General features: G+C 55.6%; 1 protein-coding gene and 1 long non-coding RNA gene across 3 annotated transcripts in view; one reads left to right on the top strand and one right to left on the bottom strand.

Annotated features, from left to right (window-relative positions):
- The window catches only part of PRKCZ (protein kinase C zeta), a 100,671-nt gene extending 79,731 nt beyond the window's left edge, over positions 1–20,940 (top strand). For both annotated transcript variants that reach the window (XM_069545814.1, XM_069545815.1), the window contains 11 exons: positions 1,518–1,570; positions 2,572–2,760; positions 5,720–5,817; positions 13,150–13,236; positions 14,587–14,722; positions 14,900–14,987; positions 16,044–16,163; positions 17,286–17,365; positions 17,713–17,802; positions 20,235–20,350; positions 20,558–20,940. In XM_069545814.1, the coding sequence (XP_069401915.1) occupies positions 1,518–1,570; positions 2,572–2,760; positions 5,720–5,817; positions 13,150–13,236; positions 14,587–14,722; positions 14,900–14,987; positions 16,044–16,163; positions 17,286–17,365; positions 17,713–17,802; positions 20,235–20,350; positions 20,558–20,645 (1,145 nt within the window). In that variant the 3' untranslated portion in view covers positions 20,646–20,940. The remainder of the gene's footprint in view (positions 1–1,517; positions 1,571–2,571; positions 2,761–5,719; positions 5,818–13,149; positions 13,237–14,586; positions 14,723–14,899; positions 14,988–16,043; positions 16,164–17,285; positions 17,366–17,712; positions 17,803–20,234; positions 20,351–20,557) is intronic.
- Positions 18,754–20,564, bottom strand: LOC138416531 (uncharacterized). The gene is made up of 2 exons (XR_011247724.1): positions 19,941–20,564; positions 18,754–19,652 (listed from the first exon to the last, which is right to left on the bottom strand). It is a non-coding gene; the product is annotated as an uncharacterized lncRNA (long non-coding RNA).
- Positions 20,941–21,809: the final 869 nt, after the last annotated feature.

The raw sequence follows: 21,809 nt of genomic DNA, 5'->3' as shown, positions 1-21,809 counted from the left end.
CCACCACCCACCCATCCACCATCCACCCCCACCAACCATCCACCATCCACACACGTCCACCCACCACCCACGCCTACCATCCACACACGTCCACTCACTCTCCACCCACGCCCACCGTCCACACGCGTCCACCCACCACCACCCCCAACATCCACACACACCCACCCACCACCCATGCCCACCACCTACACACACCCACCCACTGCCTACCCACCCACCATCCACACACGTCCACTCACTCTCCACCCACGCCCACCATCCACACATGTCCACCTACCACCACCCCCACCGTCCACACATCCACCCACCCACCATCTATGCCCACCATCCACACACCCACCCACCATCCACACACATCCTCTCACTCTCCACCCACCCCCACCATCCACACACATCCACCCGCCACCCACGCCCAACCATCCACACCCACCCACCCACCACCCATGCCCACCAACCATCCACACACGTCCACTCTCCACCCACCCCCCACGCCCACCATCCACACACATCCACCCACCTGTCGTCCACATTCACACGTATCTACCCACCCACCATCCACACACGTCCACTCACTCTCCACCCACCCACCATTCACACACATCCACCCACTATCCACGCACACCCACCCGCCTGTCCACCCACGTCCACCCACCACCCACCCACCCACCATCCACACACATCCACTCACTCTCCACCCACCCCACCATCCACACACATCCACCCACCTGACCACCCACATCCACCCCACCACCCACCCACCTACCATCCACACACGTCCACCCGCCACCCACCCCCACCATCCACACATCCACCCACCCGCCATCCACCCTCACCAACCATCCACCATCCACACACGTCCACCCGCCACTCACCCCCACCATCCACACACATCCACCCACCCTCAACTCACCCCCACCATCCACACACATCCACCCAACCACCATCCACCCCCACCCACCACCCACCCACCCACCATCCACATACACCCACCATCCACACACATCCACCCACCCACCATCCACACACGCTCCACCCACCACCCACCCCTACCATCCACACACGTCCACCATTCACCCACCCACCCACCATCTATACATATCTACCCACTCTACACCCACCCCCACCATCCACCCACGATCCATCCACCTGCCCACTGTCTACCCACCCATGCACACCTTGAGAATAGAGACTGGAAAGCTCAACATCAAACCCTTCTGCCCACTCACTTCTAGAAGAACCATGAAGGAAAGTTGTCACAAATGCAGATTCCCAGGCCTCGGCCCCAGAAGCTGAGAGTCAGCTGGTGGGGGTGGGCTCTGGAAACTGTTCTCCCACCTCTCTAGTTGAGGCAGAAGCAGCTGCTCCAGGCCTTCCCCCTGAGCAGCAGGTGGCCTGGCCTGGCCTGGCACTGCATGTCCACAGAGGGGCAGAGGCCGTGGGGGTCCCTGGGTCTTGGGCCACATCCCTGACAATGCCTGTGACACCCCTCCACCCCGCTTTTTCTTCCTCCTCCCCAGTTGCTTATATTTCTTCAACCCGGAAACATGACAACATTAAAGATGATTCTGAGGTGAGTAGGAAATGGCTCGTCAGTGTCTGTGTCTGTTATAGAGGTCCATCAGCTCGTTTCTGGGGCCACTGTGGGAACTCAAAGGTGAACTAGGAGTGTCTGGGGAGACGCGGCCTGGTGGGCACCGGGGGTTGCATACATCAAGGCATCGGGGTCACAGGTCTGAGAAGTCTTAAGAGACATTAAGCACAGAGGCAATTGCCAAACAGGAGGTGGGACTGGTCCTCTAATCCCAGGACTGGTTCCCCTGGCACCCTCAGGTGACCTAGAGGCTTCCTGCGGAGGCGCTTCATTAACATGACAAAGGAGCATTTTGCTGGCTCTCTGCACCTGGAACCCCCTGGGCTTAGGAGCTCCATGCCAGGAATGGGGCCCTGGAACAAGTAGGGACTTTGTATTACCAACCACAACATCAGTTTGACTCTGGATGATAAATGAGGCTCTGAGAAGTTTGGTCCCGTGCGAGGGCTTTCCAGCTGGAGCTTCCATCCACGGAACCTCCTCGCAGCACCTGGGGAGGCCACACCTTTTCCAAGGTCCTTGTCCCTTCTGGACTTGAGCTCTTTCTCCCTGGTCATCTGTGTCTGGAATGAGTCAGGAGCGCTCAGTTACCCTTCCTCCAGCACAGAATTCTCTTCAGAGAGAGTCCTCAGGAGGGGCGCATGTGGCCTCTCCCTGCCGTCAACGGTTGCTTCTAGTGACGCTTGCTGTGGCCCCGAGGCATTAGCAGGTTATGCTTTGTGCCACCTGGGGAGGGCCAGGTGAGCTTCTGATCCCAGCACCAACGGCCCTGGGGTGTGTGAGCCCATGGTCACCTCCTTGGCAGTCAGGGCAGGCTGGCCCTGAGCATCCCTCCTGGCTCACAGAGGGGCCACCTGACTGGTGATGGCTCCTGGATCTCTGCTCCTTCCATCAGGAGCTCTAGGGGTCTGCTCCTAGGTGGGGAGGCCATGGGTGATGAGTCCCCTCCCGCTTCCTCCCATCTTGTCCACCCCTATCAGGACCTCAAGCCAGTCATCGACGGGATGGATGGGATCAAGATATCTCAGGGGCTCGGGCTGCAGGACTTCGACCTGATCAGGGTCATCGGGCGCGGGAGCTACGCCAAGGTCCTGCTGGTACGGCTGAAGAAGAACGACCAGGTCTATGCCATGAAGGTGGTAAAGAAGGAGCTGGTCCATGACGACGAGGTGAGACTGCCTGTGTTCCCCGTTGTTCAGTTGCCAGGTCGTGTCCAACTCTGTGACACATGGCCCACAGCACTCCAGGCCTCCCTGTCTGCTCCTCTGCGTGCAAGTAAGCGCACAGAACAAAATGGACGCTTTTCCCGCTTTCCAGTGTGCAGCTTAGTGACTTTTAGCGCATTCACGGTATTGGGTAACCATCACTACCGCCCAGCCCACGACACTTCCTCCCCGTGAGCAGTCTCTCCCCAGTCTCTTCCAGCCCCACAGCCGCCCGGCCGCTTCTGTCTCTGTGCATTTGCCTGTTCTGGACTCTGCATGTAAATGGAACCATGCGCTGTGGGACCTTCTGTGTCTGGCTTCTCTGACGGAGCATCTCATTCTCACGGTCCATCCAAGTATATCGAGGCGCGGCACCTCCTCCATCTTTTCTAGGCCTCAGTTGTGTTCTGTTTTACGGACAGGCCCCGTTTGGCATGTGTGTCCATCCCTGATAAGCATGTGGCTTGTCTCCATTTCCAGGTGCGGTGAACGTCTGTGCAGCTGTCTGAGTCCCTGTTTTTACTCCTCTGGGTGTTCACCCGGGAGGGGACTGCCAGGTCGTAGGGTCTTTTTGTGTTTCACTCTGAGGAACAACTGAACCGTCTTCCCCGGTGTCGTTTTACGTTCCCACCAGCAATGCACGAGGGTCCCACTTCTGCCCATTCTTGCCAATACTGGCTGTGTTCTCTATTTTGATTATCGCTATCCTAGCAGGTGTTTAGTGGCTTTGACAGGCTTTCAGCACCTTTTCATGGGCTTCTTGGCTCTGTGTACTTTTGATCTCTTCTTTGATCCCTGAACGGGGGTTACGTCCCTTAGAAGCAGAGAGTGACTTCAGAGGGAGCAATGATGATGTCACTGTGAGATGACTTGATACACGTGGAGTGGGGGCCACGGCAGGGCTGCCCAGGCTTGCAGCTCAGAGGGCAGAGCCAGGGCTCCACCAAGTCCCCACCTGCCCTCCCAACAAGTGCGTTTGTGCAGTGCACACACCGCCCAGCTGGCTGCCAGCCCCTGGTGCTGAGCTCACAACTGAGCTGGTGCAACCCTGCCTCTCAGCTGAGGAAGCGGAGCCCCGGGGATGTATGGGGCTCAGCCAGTGTCTTCACTGCTGGTCACAGCCCTGCAAGGTGATTCCAAGTCCCCGCCCTGTGCATGGCTGGCTGGAGGGTTGATGGTGTCTTTGGGGGTGGGGCAGTTTCTAGAATGCTGAGAGGAGAGGTCTCCAGGGAGGGTTACTGCTGTGGTTGATCCTGGCATCATCACATAGCCAGGGCCAGGGCTGGAGCCTGGACTTTGAGGTGGTCTCAGGAGAATGAGACACTAGGAGCTGACAGATGGGCCAGCTGTGTGCATTTGTGAGACTCTGCCATCCTGTGGCCCTGGGCCTGGGCCCTGGTCAGTGGACTGAGGGGCCCGCATCTGATCCCCAGAACCTGTGAGCGGGACCTTATTTGGCGAGAAGTGATTACGGATCCTGGGATGGTCATTCTAGATTATCTGGAGGGGCCCTAAATCCAGGGACAAAGTGTCCTTTTAGAGAAAGGCAGGGAAAAATTTGAGACAGAAAGAAGGAAAAACACAGTGAAGCTGTTAAGAGGGAGGTAGAGAGGAGCCAGAGACCCCTGGAAGTGAAGGAAGGATCTTCGTGGGGACCTGGGAGAGAGCGTGGCCCTGCCCACACCTGAGCTCAGGCTTCTGCCTCAAAACAAGGAGAGGATGCAGTCTGGACTGTTAAAGCCCAGCACTCTGTGGCATTTCCTTACAACAGCCTGGGGAGTGAGCAAGCGGGAGGAAGGCAGACGGTGGGGGGCGGGGGAGGGGGCATCGTGTACCCACTGAGGTTTCCTTCCTGAGCACCTGGGTGGCCAGGCGCTTTAGAGAACAGACAGGGACGGTTGAGGGCTGTGTTTAAGGCCGGCTCTGCACTTGAGACTCCGAGTAGAGATGCCAGGTGGCCATCACGTGAGCAAGCAGAACTGGGGTGGGTAGAGCTGGTCAGATGAAACCATTCCTCCCAGAGCATCTCTTCGGGGGGTGGAGGTCAGAGGGATCAGGACCCAGCCTAGGATGAGGAACCCAGATGATCTTTGGCCCTCCAAATGTGTGCTCACTGAGAGTTCGCTAATTTTTCCCAAATACCTTGGGGGAAGGCAGGCTACTCTGAACACATATCAACACATATCATTCCCTCTCACTTTCCCTGAAAGAAGGGGTTTAACTTAGGGAATTTGGGGGCCTGGGCCTCACGCAGCTCTTCTTTCTCGTATTGGAATGAAACCAAAGCTGGGACTGTCAAGCTGACTTTTCTCCAGGTTTCAGCGTGGACTGTGAGGGAGACAGTCCTATTGTGGGAGCTGGTGCTTGGGAGATGAGTGTGGGGTGTGGGGAATCCTCCACTCTCTGTTCCTACCATCTCAAGTGGAGATGATAATACAAACCTTCCACGGCACCACGGGCAACACATGAGGCCAACTGTGTGGCTTTAGTGTTGCTTTGGTAGAAATGGTGATAGCTGATGAGTCGTGATCCTGATGGTACTAGAGATGTGATTGTGGTGGTGATGATGGTAAAGGTAATGGGGATGATAGTGATGATGGTGGGGATGGAGATGGTGGTCAGGGTGGTGATGGTGGGGATGATGATGGTGGTGGAGATGGTGATGGTGAGGATAGTGGTGATGATAGCGATGGTGAGGATGGTGATGGTGATGTGTGCAGGTAGTGGTGGTGACGATGATGGTGACCGCAGTGAAGGTGGCAGATGGTAACGGGGACAATGGTGGGGATGCAGAATGTCTTAGTGGGCGTTTTCTTTCCTCTCTGCATTGTCTCCCCTCAAGCAGAGTTGACAGAGTTCCTCTCTTGCCTCCCCTTCCCCAGGATGTCTGTGAAGTATTCACACTCCCTGGCTTCTATTTCAGGATATTGACTGGGTACAGACAGAGAAGCACGTGTTTGAGCAGGCATCCAGCAACCCTTTCCTGGTCGGCTTACACTCCTGCTTCCAGACAACAAGTCGGTAAGATAAGGGGTGTTTCTGGGATTCTGCTGCTCTCTAGTCTGAACTGCGGAGAGGCTGAGTTGGTGTGAGGTTTCCTCTCTCATCTGCGGGGCCCTCCCGTTTGCAAGTGTGGGGGCTTCTTGGTTCATCACTTAACTTTGTTCTCAGCTGGTGTCATATGACTTGAATTTCATACAAATGAAGCTAAATTCTTTGATTCTATTTACAAAATATTTATTGAGAACATCCCACTGCATGGGATACAAGTGTGGGATTGGGTTCTGGTATGGCCCTGTGAGTGGGAGGTCTGTCTCTGTACTTGTGGGTCTCACTGATAGTGGAATAAAGTAATAAACACCAGGAGCTTCACTTAAAAGCTTTGTATATGTTAGATTTCTGCTTTAAAATGGTTGGAACTACTGGTCTATGATAGTCAGCATAATCTCAATTTGGAATTTTCTTGGCCAGATGACTTGAACTTACACAATTTGTTTTATTTGAAAAATTACTGTGTTCTGGGTCAGAGTCCTCAGGGCCCGCCCCCAGGTTCAGTGACTTAAGAGAACTCGCAGGACTTAACACATTGTTGAATTCAAGGCTGAGACTTCCTTCCTTCCGGGAAAGGGGATAAAGCAAAATTGGCAAAAGGCAAAGATGCTCGAGGTAAAGTTGGGAGGAACCCGAGCATGCACTGGCCAGAGTCCCTCCGCATGGGGTCCCACAGGACTCCTTGAATTCCTCTGGAAGGAATCGTGAAACCTGGGGTTTACTGGGGTGAGTCATGTAGGCACCTCTACCTAACACATGCCAAATCCCAGGCTCCCAGTAAGCAGCAGGTGTCCAGGGCAGATGCGGTGTTTCTGCAGCGTGATCACGTGAGGCATGCTCACCGTTTGGGGAGGGTTTGCGTCAGTGCAGGGAGCCGGTGACTCCACTGGAGTCGGCGTGCAGCAGGGCGGTCTCAGCCCCACTGTGCTGTCTCTGCTCAGGGTCCTCTGTGAATGAGCAGTGAGTCACCCCTGCCCCCATGGGCCCCCTCACCTCCCCCATCTCCACCCCCCTGTTCCCACAGAACTGGCCTTTCCCCAGGTCTACAGTTGTCCCCCAGCCCTGTCCCCAAGCTCAGTGATTCTGCTTCCTGAGAGAGGGTCTCAGCCGCCTCCGTTTCCTCCCCTCGAATCCTGGCCACAGCCTCTCGGGGCATCCAGTCCCTGGGGCACCAGGTTGTCACTTCTCCCATGCAGAAACCGAGCCATGTTTGAAAACACGGATCTGAAACTTCTGACCACTTTCCCAGTTGCTTCTGGGAAACATCCAGGCTCCTAGGCATGTGGATGAGGCCCTGCGACCAGGCTCCACCCCAGTCTGTCCATCTTTGCCGTGCAGCCCTTTCCTCACCTCTTCTTCCCCAACCCAGGGTGCATGGAGAGCCCAGCACTTATGTTCGGTGTGCTTTCCACGCCTCTGTTTGGCCCTGACCGGTCTTGGGATATGGGACAGACCTAGGGAGGGTGTGCTCCTGACTTCATTCTCCTAAATGGATTCTAAAATGGGTTTCACTGTGATGTTCTGTTAACTTTACTACACGGAACATGAAGAGTGTGGACAGATGGGTGAGATATTTCAGCCTCACTTCCAGCTTCGTTCCTGGGAGCACAGCGCCCTCCGAGCTCATACCCTGGCAACCCTCCGGTTCACATGCTCCCGGGTGCATTAAGTTAGGATCACCCCTGTGTGATTCCCACGATACAGGCGCACATGATACCCCCTTTGCAGACCGCTGTGAGAAGACTCGTATAGAGCCCTCAGCACCACAGCCGGGAGGCACCCTGGAGCAGCTATCGTCTGTGTCTAGTTTCCTTGCCTCTAACATTACAGAAAGTGAAAGTGACATCGCTCAGTCGTGCCCGACTCTTTGTGACCCTGTGGACTGTACCCTACCAGGCTCTTCTGTCCATGGGATTCTCCAGGCAAGAATACTGGAGTGGGTTACCATTTCCTTCTCCAGGGGATCTTCCCGACCCAGGGATCAAACCCAGATGTCCCGCATTGCAGGCAGATGCTTTACCCTCTGAGCCACCAGGGAAACCCAACATTATGGAAGTAACCTCTAGAAACACCTGAAACCTGGATGGTTGGGGCAAGTGTCTTTCCCAGGCTGTTTCTCGGTGCCTGCTTGGACCCAGCCCCTCAGTATGAACTCCCTAAGAACTGAGCCAGGCATGCTCCGAGCAGTTGGTTGATCCTGGCACTTCATGGGTAGTCACAGTGTTAAAGGATGATTCTGTAAGTGCAGCCATGTTCTCGGTAAAGAGGCACAGTGAGCGTGTGTCAGAGTTCACTTGACTCTCTGATTAATGAGAAAATAGTAAGAGGTCATGACATGCCCACAGGAGTTCCAGGTCCCGCATGTTTTGGCTGACGGGGACCTTGGGATGGACAGATGCCCAGTGTAGAGCTGGCTGGGGGGCCAGGAGGGGTCTGCACCAGGCAGACCTCCTTTGCAAGTCTGTGATGGTGTTGTTGACATAGAACCCACCGAGTCGGAAAGCATCTGACAAGTGCAGCCACCAGGACCCCTACACAGACCAGAGTGGACACTGCAGGGGGCAGCGAGGCCTGCGGCATTCAGGACGGCTGTGGGGATGTGGCTAGGACACCTGCTGGCTGCTGCACCACCTCCTCCAGGCTCTTCATGAGTTGTCGCCCCCGAGCACCTGCCGTGGGGCCAGGGGCCCACTGAGTCCTTGAAGTGCTGCCAAACAGTGGACACCTGCTCAAGCTGAGCTGTGCCTGTGGGCTCCCAGCAGCAAAAACCTGGTGAAAAAGCCCAGCTTCTTATGAGCAGTTACCAGAAGGGGAGCAGGTGGGTCTGCAGTGAGCGGACCCAGGGTCCAGCCTGATCACCTACTCCTGATGGGGTTGGGAAGAACTGATTCCTGGGGGCCCTGGAGATGGCGGAAGTGCTCACGGGACACACCAGTGGCCATGATGCAAGAACCTGCACAAGAGGCTGTGAACCCGACAGGAATCAGCTTTGACCTTGAGAGGGCAGGTGCCCCCTCCCTAGGAGCATGAATCATAGTACTTTCAAAAGGTAGAGCATTTCTTCCTGTCATAATTTAAACCCAGAATAGAAAGCGGGGTGCTGAGTGACATTGGGTGTGGGCGGAGCCAACGTCAGCCTCTGTTCTCCATGCAGATCCCCTGAAATGGTCCACGTGCAGCCCTGACCCCATGGGCTAGAGTCTCAGCATGAGGGCACACGTGAGGAGAAGGGTGTTTCAGAAGGTGGCTTCCCTGCTGCCCAGTTTTGCTCACTGTACTTTTCACATTTTCTAGGTAGTGATATCCTCAGTGTCCTTCTGCAGCTGCTTTGCTGTTTTGGTCTCTCCTACTTTGCCTGATTTCATCATCAGGCATGTCTCCTGTGAACGTGCAGTTCACGTTCCAGGCATCCTTCACATGTGAGAGCATCTGCATTTGAGCTGGACTCAGCCCAGCCGCACTCGCCCTGGAACTCGGACATGTGTTGGGTGGGGTGTTGGGCACACATCCTTTACGGGGAGGTGGGGGCTTGTTTGTCCTCTCATCCAGGGGGAGGTTTCTCTGGGCCGGTGTCATCAATTTCCTGTCAGCGTCTGTCCCTGAGCCGTGGTCTCTGTCTGCTCTGCTTGCTCACAGTGAGCAAGCAGGATCCTGTGAGCATCCTTCTGATTCAGGGACCAGGTTCTGACCACATGGGTCCAGGGGTTGCCTAGCGTTTCTGATCTGTGTTTTCTTTGGGAACAAGGCTAGTCCATCCTGAGATGCCCCTTTGGCTTTTGGCCTCCTTTCTTGTCTGTCCTTCATTATCAGAAGCCTGGGCCCTTGTCTGATTCCTCTGTTCCTTTCTTCTGTCCTCAAGCTCCAAGGGGACGGAGGTGGCCACCCTGTGATTGGGGGGTCTATAACTGGAAGTGGGGCTCCAGGTGTGGGTTCTGGATTCCTCCAAGCCGCCCAGTATCAGATCTCATAGACAATAGCTGTGGTCCTGGGAAAAATACTTGACCTCCCAGCATCTCAATGTCCCTGTCTAAAATAAGGAAACTCCTAGAACCTACCATGCAGTTCTTGAGTTAAGTTTCATACACAGATGTGCTTAGAACAGCACCTGATATTTTGTGAGAGTTGTGAGAATTGTGTTCTTGTTATTTTTTTATACCGGGGGTCAGCACTTTTCCTCAGAAGACCAGATAGTAGTATCACCACCTTTGAGAGCCACATGGTCTCTATGACAACTACTCACTGGGGTGCAGACAGATGCAGGCAGTGTTCCAGGAAAGCCTTATCGACAGACATGGGTTGGGAAATGGTTGCGGTCAGATGCTGGTGGCATTACTCTTGATCTCAGCACTGTCATCTGGGTCCCCTCTGAGTGAGGCTGGTGATCTACCCCATAGGGTAGGGAGGCTGGCCTGACTTGGCCCTGAGATGAGGAAAGTGTCTCAGGTGGTCCCCTCCTGCCCCCTGGCACCCTCAACCCTCAGAGTGGCCAGCATTCCAGGTTTATCCTGGGTGAGGGGTCAGGTGGGTAGCATCTCTGGCCCCTATTCTGCAGCCTGGCTCCTGCCCTGGTCTCTGGCCCAGGAGTGGACTGTGGTGTTTACACCCCTTTCTGTCTTCAGCTCTTGATTAATCCTGTTTTGCGAGTTTTTACTATATTTTGCACATTTAGTTAAGTACTAAGGAAACGTGACCTGCTGTCTCGGCCCTGAGGGAGGCTTCTTTCCTGTCCTGGCATCACACATGTGCCAACCAAGCTATGCAATCTGGGGCTCACGGGCAGAGCCAGATGTGGAGCCGGGAGACGGGCCCTTGGCTGTGCTCGGCCATGGACATTGGGGTGTTTGTCACAGCAGCCAGCTTATCTTAGTCACTTGAAGTGTCATCATCGGAGTGAATCAGCCCCTGGTGGCTCTTGAGGGGTTTGCTCCAAAGAAATGTTGAGGGTAGTACACCTAAACTAAGACAACATCGTAAGTCAACTAGACTGCAATCTACATTTTTTTAAAATGTCAGAAGTAGTGGTAATGTTTATCTGTAGAAGGAAAAAGATATCAGGGAACTGGGAACCCATGTGCCACATGGCATGGCCAAAAAAAATAAAAATAACCACTCTGCTCTGTTGTTATAGCTGATCAGTATTGCAGATTAAATGAATTCCTTGATCAGCGACTTACCTGAGACCCGGGGCCCCAGTTAGCAGTCACAGATTAGCCAAGTGTGCCTCCGTGTTCACTCCAGTCACGTGGCTTCTGTTGAAAGCCCTGTTATAGGCTTTCCTCCAGATCCAGAAAGCAAGCCACCATTGCTGCTATTTTTCTCGGTTTTTAAACATCTCTTCTGCTCCCCGAGGCCTCATGTTGGTGTCTGTCTCCAGTGCCAAGATGGCACTTCTTTCTGTCCATGTGGGCGGCCACCATCCGTTCCCTGGGGAATATCCACATAGGGTGGATACATCTCCTGGGGCAGCACTGTCCCTGATCACTGTGGCAAATTTTGTTCTGTTGTTTGAAGTCACAGTGTTCTGAATAAATGCTCTTGTTTTTTAGTGGCGAGGGCTTGGGCCTCTCCCCAGGGCTTGAGCACCTTCCCCCAGGGTGGCTGCCAGGGTTCAATGTGCACACATGTTGGAACAGCGCGCGAAGGTCTGTGGGGGCTGTGCAGCCATCCTTGTCCTGTTTGTGCCACATCGGCAAGCCTTTTCCGTCTCTCACCTCTGTTATAGCGTGAAAGCAGCCACAGGCAAATGTGTGAGTAAAACAGCTACAGTGCAGACCGCCCAGTGTCAGGGTCAGGGTCACTGGGCCCTCTCCAAGTATGAGAGCTGTACTGCCCTGCAGGACCACATGGAAAGCTCTGGCTGCTCCCCCAGTACTCAGCCCTCAGTCTCCATGTCTGCTGTATGCGTTTAGGAACTGTTTCTCGTGTAAATATGTGATCAGAGGCTTGGTGGGCGGTCTGTAGCTTGTTCACATGCTCCACGTGTGGGGTATCACCATCATCGCACCAGTGATGCAGACGGGCTGCCAGTGCTCAGAGGGGCTCCCTCTGTGTTCTCAACTCTCTGAAAGCCGCCCCCCTCCATACCCAGAGGAACTGTTGACCTAAAAATCCATAAGCTGGCCTCAGCAGGGCATTTCAGGGAAATCATGTGTGAATTTAATTTTGAAAATAGAACCTTATTAAATGTGAGGAGGATCCTATCAAGGAAAGAAACCACAAGGTAAATTGTTAGGGGACCTGAAGAACCCTGCCTGCCTCCAGAGGATGGGCCTGTCAATCACAGGCCTCTCCCACCAGTACCCCCACCCTCCTAGAGGCCTGTCAATCACAGGCCCCTCCAGCCAGCAACCCCACCCTCCTCTGGGAGGCCGGTAGCTTTGCAGATTCCCAGTGGCCAAGTCAGCATGTTCTACCCTCTTCCTCTGGACCTGCAGGCAGCTTGGGGTGGGTCCCACGGGAGGGGTGCACGGGACCCTCCCGTGGTTCCACTGAGCCTTTCCCCTCCCGACTGCCTACCCCACTGGCCATTTTGTGGGCTCTGCCTCAGGCCCTCCAGGCCAGCCACACCAGGAGGCTGAGCACCTCCTCTCCTTCAGCCTGCCCATCTCCCTGCCCCAGGTCCACCCAGACAGTGGCCAGAGGGTCACTGGCATCCCCCAGCTGGTGCACCCGGCCTTCTGGCTTCTCCAGCTGAGCTGGGCCCCTGTACTTGCAGGGTGGTCCCTCAGCTCTGCCTTCCTCCACCTCTCCGTATGCACCATCCAGGCCTCTGCTCCCTGGGGAGGCCTCCCACAGCAACCAGCCACATAGCACCCTCCCAGCCCCAGTGAGCCCCCGGCCAACGGGCCCTGCCTTATTTTTACATTTTTACCCCAAAGGCAGGCCAGGCATCATTGAAAGTGAAAAGTGAAAGTCACTCAGTCGTGTCTGACTCTTCGCAGCCCCATGGACTGTAGCTTGCCAGGCTCTTCTGTCCATGGAATTCTGCAGGTCAGAATACTAGAGTGGGTAACAGTTCCCTTCTCCAAGGGATCTTCCCAACCCAGGGATCGAACCCAGGTCTCCCGCATTGCAGGTGGATTCTTTACCATGAGTCACCAGGGAAGCCCTCTACAGGCATCATTGGGAGAGTAAATAACTGTTGAATGATTTGAGTGGTGGACGAGAGTTTCTCTCTCAAGTTTTATTTCATCAGGATCAGAGCTGAGGGGCTCCTGCCACTGACCCCAGAGTTGGATGGCCTGGTTGCTGCCTGCCTGGGCCTCTCAGGACAAGGGTGACCCCAGCCTGTGTGTCCTGCAGGTTGTTCCTGGTCATTGAGTATGTCAACGGGGGCGACCTCATGTTCCACATGCAGAGGCAGAGGAAGCTGCCAGAGGAGCACGCCAGGTGGGTGCAGCTAGGGCAGGGGAGGGCAGGCCACAGCCTGGAGGGTCCTGGGAGTGACCCGGCCTTGGTCCTGACCCTCGGTGCACAGTGTACACAGTGATGCCATCTGGCCTCCGCAGATTGATCTTTGTTACTAAATGATTCTCAGGGACAGTGACCACGTTGCCCCCGCCCCACTACACCCACCCCCCACAGCCTCGACCTCACAGGTGGGTGGGGCGTTTATTTCCACCCCATACACATCTCTTTCCTGTTTTCCCATACTTTTTTCCCTTTTCCTCATTTCCTCACTTAAAAATAATTCCATGTGGCACTGTGAGTCACCATAGGTCCTTTTTGGGGAGAGGCAAGTAATAAATCAAGAACCCCACACACTCATGTTCTCCTTTTTTAATTGTGAAAAATTTGCATAACATAAAATTTCCACCTCAACCATTTTTAAGTGCACAGTCAGCGGCATCGGGCACATTCACGGTGCTGTGCAGCCATGTCGACCACCATCTCCAGGACCTTGGTCTCCAGTACTTTCATCACCAGGACTTTTTCCTCTTCCTGTACCGAAGCTCTGTCCCCGTAAAACACTCGTTCCACATCCCCTCCCACAACCCACACACCCCTACTTTGTCTCTGTGACTCTGACGCCTCCAGGGACCTCAGAGAAGTGGAATCCCATAGGATGCATCCTCCTGCATCTGGTTTGTTTCACTCTGTGTCATGGCCTAAGGTCCATCCACGTTGGAGCAGGTGTCAGTGTCGGCACCTCCTCCCTTTTCAAGGCTGGATCCTATTCTATCACAGGAATGGACCACATTTTATCCTTATCTTTCGATGAACACTTGGGTTGCTTCCATGATTTAGCTGCTGTGAATAGTACTGCTGTGAACAAGGGGGTACAAATACCCATTTGAGCCCCTGTTTTCAATTATTTCGAGTTATTCACAGACGTGGAATTGCTGGGTCACATGATAATTCTATTTTTAATGTTTTGAGGACCTTCCAAGCTATTTTCCACAGCAGCTGCACCATTTTCATCCCAACCAGCAGTGCATGAGGGTTGCAGTTTCTCCACATCCTTGACAGCACTTGTCATTTTCTGTTCGAGGGGATGGGGGGCCCGTTGTATAGTGGCTGTCTTGGTAGGTGTGAGGTGGTATCTCATGGTAGGTTTGGGTTGTGTCTCCCTGACCATGGGGATGCTGCCTGTCTTTCCCGGTCCTGTGGGCCCACCTGTCTTGCCCAGTCTTATTGGCCCATGAGTTCATCAGTGGAGAATTCCAACGTCTTGTGTCCTCCTATCCAGGTTCCTGGTTGGGTTCTCTCTGCTGATGACAGGTGTTGCCCCTTCCCCAGGTTCTATGCTGCTGAGATTTGTATCGCACTCAACTTCCTACACGAGAGAGGGATTATCTACCGGGACCTGAAGCTGGACAATGTCCTCCTTGACGCCGACGGCCACATCAAGCTGACGGACTACGGCATGTGCAAGGTGAGCATCCCGCCCACTGCTTCCGCCCGCCTGCCTCCCAGGGTCGTGGCCAGCCTGGCACCCACTCCGTCTCACCCATGCCTGGTCTCTGGCACCTCCACGTGACCACAGTCCTCCCACTAGTGGGGGCGTATCTGGGCATGCCCTCCCTCCTGGTAATTGGCTTTGTCCTCACAGGAAGGCCTGGGCCCTGGTGATACAACAAGCACTTTCTGTGGAACCCCGAACTACATCGCCCCCGAAATCCTGCGGGGAGAAGAGTATGGTAAGCATGGGTGGGACAGGCACTCGGCTCTGAGTCTGGAGTGGGCCATGACACCCAGACACCCCGAGCCCTGGGCCCCTCCTTTGCCCAGGGACTTGGATCTGAGGCGGGAGTGGACGAGGACACCCTGAGCCCTGGGAGCTGCCTCTGCCGGAGACTCTGATGGAGCAGAGAGGGAAGGAGGCAGTCCTAGTGGGGCTAACCCTGCCAGGGTCCTCACCAGGGTCTCTGGGGAGCTGACCCAGCTGCCAAGAAGAGGGTTTCCTGACTAAATTGCACTAAAACACACACCCTTACTTTGTCCAGCCCCAGGTCATCACCTGGCCTCAGTCCCAGCTGTTGTCCCATGTGTTCACCTGAGTGTGCCCTGGGGAGGTCACGGGACAGGATCCCTCTGGTCAAGGAGCCTGAAAGGCTTGGGAAGGAGAACACAATGCAAAGACAGGCCCCAAGCAGAGGTCCCAAGCCACTGGTGCCGCCCATAAGTGTGGGTTCCCCAAACCCACCAGAACCACCCACAGCCCCTGTGACACTGGAGTGCGTCCACACACTTTCTGGATGTGAAATGAAAATGAGATGCACACCCCCTGCGTTTTGGGGTTCTGCTGTTTTCCCATCACAAATACTCTTTCAAATATTTCCACATATTTTCTTTGCCATTGAAATTGGGGGGTAGCAGGGCGAGCAGGTTCTCTCCCCCTCAGATCCCTGGGCACCCAGGAGGCCAGTACGATTGAAGTCACTTAGTAACCAAACGAGGATGGACAGCAGCCGTAGTCCAGAGCAGAGTCTATAGCCTTCCCAGGATGGGGGTCCTGTGTGTGACAGAGCTGCACACCTTTGGACATCGGGGGTGGCTGGCTGTCCCTGGGCTTCCTTGACATGAAGACAGCTTTGCAACTGCCAGGACAATGGACAGAGTGGAGGCCAGGCCACCTGGGAGATGCTGGGGACACCCAGCCTCAGCTGTGGTCCAGGTCCAGGTCACAGCTGTTGCCCTGTGACTGGATAGCACAAATGGAGAGTTCTGGCCTGACCAGCCTGGCTCTCCCTCAGGGTTCAGCGTGGACTGGTGGGCGCTGGGCGTGCTGATGTTCGAGATGATGGCAGGCCGCTCCCCCTTTGACATCATCACTGACAACCCTGACATGAACACTGAAGACTACCTTTTCCAAGGTGCGTGGGCCATATGTCCCGTTCCCTCCATGCCCTGCGGGTTTTCCCCTTTTAGAAGTGGGGGTGAAAGAGTCTCCTGATTGGTTGCCGTGGCTGCCACAGACTAGGTGGGGCCACCTGTCCACTACTGGCTCTCAGGGAGCAAAGTATAGTGGGCAGGGGGATACTGCTCTTTCACATCCACAGGAAAGAATCTGTCCTGATTTGGCCCAGGCCCCCTTCTCCCCACCTCCAGTATGCACCTGAGTCCTGACGGGGGCTGTGCTCAGCCTCAGCTTCTTGCCATCTGGGCCCCTGGAACAGAACTGACTGCCCCCAGGATGCTGGCCCAGGCTGTCCCCACAGTGCTCTCTTGCACCTGTGGACATGGAGAGGCTGTCCCACAGTGCTCTCTTGCGCCTGTGGACGTGGGGAGGCTGTCCCACGGTGCCCTCCTGCGCCTGTGGACGTGGGGAGGCTGTCCCACGGTGCCCTCCTGCGCCTGTGGACGTGGGGAGGCTGTCCCACGGTGCCCTCCTGCGCCTGTGGACGTGGGGAGGCTGTCCCACGGTGCCCTCCTGCGCCTGTGGACGTGGGGAGGCTGTCCCACGGTGCCCTCCTGCGCCTGTGGACGTGGGGAGGCTGTCCCACGGTGCCCTCCTGCGCCTGTGGACGTGGGGAGGCTGTCCCACGGTGCCCTCCTGCGCCTGTGGACGTGGGGAGGCTGTCCCACGGTGCCCTCTTGCGCCTGTGGACGTGGGGAGGCTGTCCCACAGTGACCTCCTGTGCCTGTGGATGTGGGGAGGCTGTCCCATGGTGCCCTCTTGTGCCTGTGGATGTGGGGAAGGTGTCCCACAGTGTTGTCTTGCGCCTGTGGACATGGGGACACAGGACCAGCTGAGCTGCCATTGGTTCATCCCTGATCATAGCATGCCTGATCGTGGGCACCAGGGCCTCTGAGGCCTGGAGACCTTGCTGGGGTGCAGGAAGAGGCCCAGGCCACCGTGACTGCCATGACCCTCCTGCCCAGAAAAGGTTTCCAGTGCCCTGCAGGCTGCTGGGAAGAGCTGACAGGCTAGGGTCGAAGAGGGGGAGCTGGAGGAGGGCCAGGAGAAGGAACAACTTTCTCCTCCGGTCCTGCAGTCATCCTGGAGAAGCCCATCCGGATCCCCCGGTTCCTGTCCGTCAAGGCCTCCCACGTGTTGAAAGGATTTTTAAACAAGGTACGCTTGTGGCCCCCGTGGCACCCCAGTGGCCATGGCCGCAGCCCTTCCTCAGCTACTGAGGTTGAGGCTTTACCACCTGGTCTGCTAGTTCAGTGCTGGACGTGGGTGTGACTCTGCTTCCTTCCTTAGTCCTGTGGCTGCTTATTCACCTTGACAAAAGCTAATGAGGAGAAATTATGCCGAAGAGGCATTTCCTGAAGGAGCTTAACCCGCTCGGAGGAAGCAGTTTCACCTGGGTGGGGGGCCGGCCATGGGTGGTTTGTTGGTGCTGTTTAAGACCCGCTACTGAGTAGGGCTGCCCTGCTCTGTGCTGACTTGTCCTCATTTGAACTCTGACACACCAGGACCCCAAGGAGAGGCTTGGCTGCCGGCCGCAGACTGGATTTTCCGATATCAAGTCTCATGCCTTCTTCCGCAGTATAGACTGGGACCTGGTAAAGTGATTGGAACCGGATACCCACCTCCGCGGGTTGGGGAGGGACCTCCAGGGGGCAGGATGGGTGGAAATGGGGATGCATTGGGAAACACTGATTGAAAACAAGGAGGCGGGCTGTGATGAGGCCCTGGGGGCAGTGCTTCCTGAAGGTCCTGAGAGCAGCCTTGCTGGGGCGTCCAATTCATGCTGTGCTGGGTGTCCTGTGGGGATGTGTTTGTGTGGATGAGCACAGCCATACACCCATTGATTGAGGTCCATGTCCACGCCCTGAGTCAGCTCACAGATACTTCACTTAACCATCTAGCTAGTCCCAACTAGACACCCAGGTGTGCTGTGGTCCTTCCCCCCACAGTGGCCCTTGACCCACCCAGTCCTGGGGACTCAACCTTCTGGGTCTGGGCCTTCTCCCATCCCAATGCTGCTACCTGGGTCTGAGCTGCCCACATCCTGGACAGTCCCCCGTTTCCTGCGTGGGCCCTGCCAGCAGCTGCCTCCTCCACTGGGCCTTTAGGAGTCCCTCGCTGCCAGGCCCACTCCTGCCTCAGGGCAGTGACACAGCTCTGCCCCTCCCAACCTCCACCCACCACCTCCTTCAGACTACCTCAGCACGCTCACTCCCAGCCCCTTTGGGCCTCCTCTTTCCCGTCACACCTCAGGGCTAAGTGGCGAGACTCTGGGACGTCGCTCTAGGGCAGCACCATTCCAGTTCACTGCTTGTCACTGAGAGCAGAGGAGGTGACACTGTGTGTGACATTCCCGGGGGGTGGGTGGGGGGTAGGGGCAGGTGCTGAGCAGCCATGAGGCTCTTAGGTTAGGGATGGGGGGTGGCCTTGGAAGACCCCGGGCCAGCACCTGGCTGCATTTTCCTCATGGTCTGTTCTGACTTGCTATTTAAATCTTTTTAAAGCAGCCTGAGACCTAAAGTAGGGAAAATAGTACAAGAGAAATGTTTCTTTTTCCCCTTTTTATCTGAATATATTTCATGCTAACAAGAATATGGAAACTTGCCTGACAGAAGGCTGGGGGAGAAGGGAAGGCCTTATGTCCCCAGAAGAGTGTCCAGGGTGTGGCCATGCCCACCAGCTCCCGGGGCCCTGGGATCCCAGCGTGCACATGGGCATGTGGGCACCTGCACACATGCACATACACACACTGGTAGCCCCCTTCTGCCAGTGGGATCAGCCCATCCCCTCTGTTCCGCAGCCCCCTCCTGCATCCCCTGGGTGACAGAGATAAGCGTGCCTCTCCAGGTGGCCTGGGTGTGCTGGCTGCAGCCTTGACACTACCGGGCGTGACTGGGGGATTCATCTCTGTGACACTCTCACTTCCTGCACCAACTTCGTTAGCAGAACCTGTGTGTTCAGCTTCCCAAATCCCCCAAAGTTATGGGACCTGTTTCAACTTTCCGGGCCCAGTTTGCTTTTGTTGCCATAAGTGGTGTTCCTAAGGGCCCTGACCCCACAGTGCAAAGACAGGGTATGAGCTGAGGTGGACTGGAGGCTTATTTCTGACTTGGCTGGAGCTGTCTCCCTACACGGGACCTTGGACCATGTCTCCAACCCGGTCACATGGAGGCCTCACCCAGGTGGGAGTTTCCAGGCTGGCTCACTCAGGACCCTCCAAGGGAAGGCAGCAGCCAGTCCTGAAAGGCCGAGGTCATCCACCCCCTGAATCAAGCTGTCCCGGCTGTGAGAGCACAGTGGTTCAACTAGAGGGCTGGCTATCCTCTGGCTCCAGATTCCCTTGTGACGGGGACGGTCCCTCCAGGCAGGCACCCCCATGCCTCAGTGTGGCTCTCTCTGAGGTCTGAGGAGCAGGCCTGGCCCAGCACCCGTGTGCAGCAGACACCTGGTGGAGGGAGGGGAGAGGAGGTAAAGAGTGTGTGAACCTGGGGGCCCATGCCCCCCCCTCAGTGATTGGAGCCACTCTTGAGTTGCTCCACCTCCTCCATGTGACTCCACCCTCTCCAGACACCACCATGTCTCAACCCCCAAGATGACAAGTGCATCCCTTTGGGATTAGGAATACTAATCAGGAATACTAGTCTAGGAATACTAGAAATGGCTACTTAAGGCGTCTCGGGAGGAGGGGTCCCAGTGGAACACAGGTATCCCTACCAAGCCCCAGCTCTCTTACCACTGGGGTTCCAAGATTAAAGCTCCCTAAGCCAGCCTCCATTGGTTTAAGGAGCAGGGTTGCAGGCCCTCGATGGCGTGGGGTATGTCTCTCATGGCCTGTGCTGCCAGCACTTTTCAGCTCAAGTAGAGTTTTTCTGACTTCGGCGGAAATTTCTCCTACACTTTAGAGAGCAACAATTGGCCATCAAACGAGGCGTATATACTTAAGCACCATTTCTTCTGTTTGATTCTGTGGTTTGAGTTTGCAAAGCGCTGAGTCGGCGCAAGTGGCTCTGACTGTATCTTCCTGCAGCTGGGGAAGAAGCAGGCCCTCCCGCCCTTCCAGCCGCAGATCACGGACGACTATGGCCTGGACAACTTCGATACGCAGTTCACCAGCGAGCCGGTGCAGCTGACTCCTGACGATGAGTAAGGCCTGCACTACGGTGGGGTGGGGTTGAGCTGCAGGGTCAGTCAAGCTGCAGGGGAGGGGAGGAAGAGTCCCAGGTGGAGGCAGGGCGTCCTGAACTGCTGGGAGGAGGAATCCCATGCAGGGGTGGGGCGTCCTTAGCTGCGGTGCGAGACAGGGCCGGGTCTTGAACACGCCCACCGAGCCTGCTCTGTCCTGGGCCACAGGGACGTAATCAAGAGGATCGACCAGTCGGAGTTTGAAGGGTTCGAGTACATCAACCCACTGCTGCTGTCCACTGAGGAGTCCGTGTGAGGCGCCGCGCTCTCATCGTGGACGCGTGGACGGCCCTGGCCCTGACCCCTGCGCATGCATGTGGGGCCGGGCGTGGGCGGGTGCCCAGGGCAGAACAGCCTCCAGGTGCGGCCCATGGGCCTCAGGCCCAGAGGAACTTACTTCTCGCGCCTGCGCCGCGGGGGCCGTGGTGACCGTGTCTGAGGGAGAAACTGCCCCCAACTTCGAAGGTGCACACTTTCCACAGAAGCAGAACTGACCTGCTCCACCGGGAGTTGGCCTGTAATGTCCCGAGGAATAAAGTGTCCCTCTGATGCTGGCGCTTCCCTCTGATGCCTTTTTTCCGCGGGGGGCACCCGCCCAGAGTCGCAGGCGCGGCCCACGCGGAGGAGGCACGGCCGGAGTGTAAGTGCCTGTGCAGTGGAGAGTTTATACAAATTCGGAACATTTTCTAAATCCTGGTAAGTTCCTGTTGTTAATATTTAACAAGTATTTTCATACCGAGCATGTCAGCAGTTCCTGTGGTCTGATGCCCAGGTCACACCTTCACCAGGTGGGCTCCATCGGTCCCAACCCGGGCCTTAGACTGACCAGGAAAATTGGGTCATAGAGGTTCTAAAACAAGGCTCACCAAAGTACCCGCAAACCAAAAAAAAAAAAAAAAAAACCCACAAAGTTGAAAAAGAAATCTGCACAAAATATATTTCTGGAAACACTAAGCAGTGCCTACATTATGTCTTGTGTTATGTATCAGATTTTTGGAGAGTATTTTTATCAGGAATAATAATGCTCAGAATTAGACATTTTAAAAGGGTATGTGTATGATGGGCCCTAGCCTTAAAGTAAAGGAATAAAATTTAGAACATTCAGAAGGGTGCACCTCCCGGTGGGGCTCACCTCCTCCTTCCCATGAGCCCGGGCCACCCTCCTTCTTAGGTAAAAAGCTGAACCCAAGGTTTTTTATAAAGAGGTAAATCATGTGGGTTTTTTAAGTCCCTGATACTGTCAAGTGTGGCTCAGGCCAGGCAGAGTGGGGAGGAAGGCCTTGTGCACCCTCAGGACAGTGGTCCCTGGATGTCCTTTGTGGGTGTGGGTCCCACATTGCCATGCACTCTTGGGCCTCACTTCTCCCAGTGTGGCAGTGGCTTGGGGCAGATAACAGTTGAAAATAAAGAGGCTGCTGGC

Source organism: Ovis canadensis, chromosome 12 (assembly GCF_042477335.2).
Source record: "Ovis canadensis isolate MfBH-ARS-UI-01 breed Bighorn chromosome 12, ARS-UI_OviCan_v2, whole genome shotgun sequence".
Lineage (NCBI taxonomy): Eukaryota > Metazoa > Chordata > Mammalia > Artiodactyla > Bovidae > Ovis > Ovis canadensis.
The sequence above is the reverse complement of the archived record's forward strand: the minus strand, read 5'-3'. Positions and strand labels throughout refer to the sequence as shown.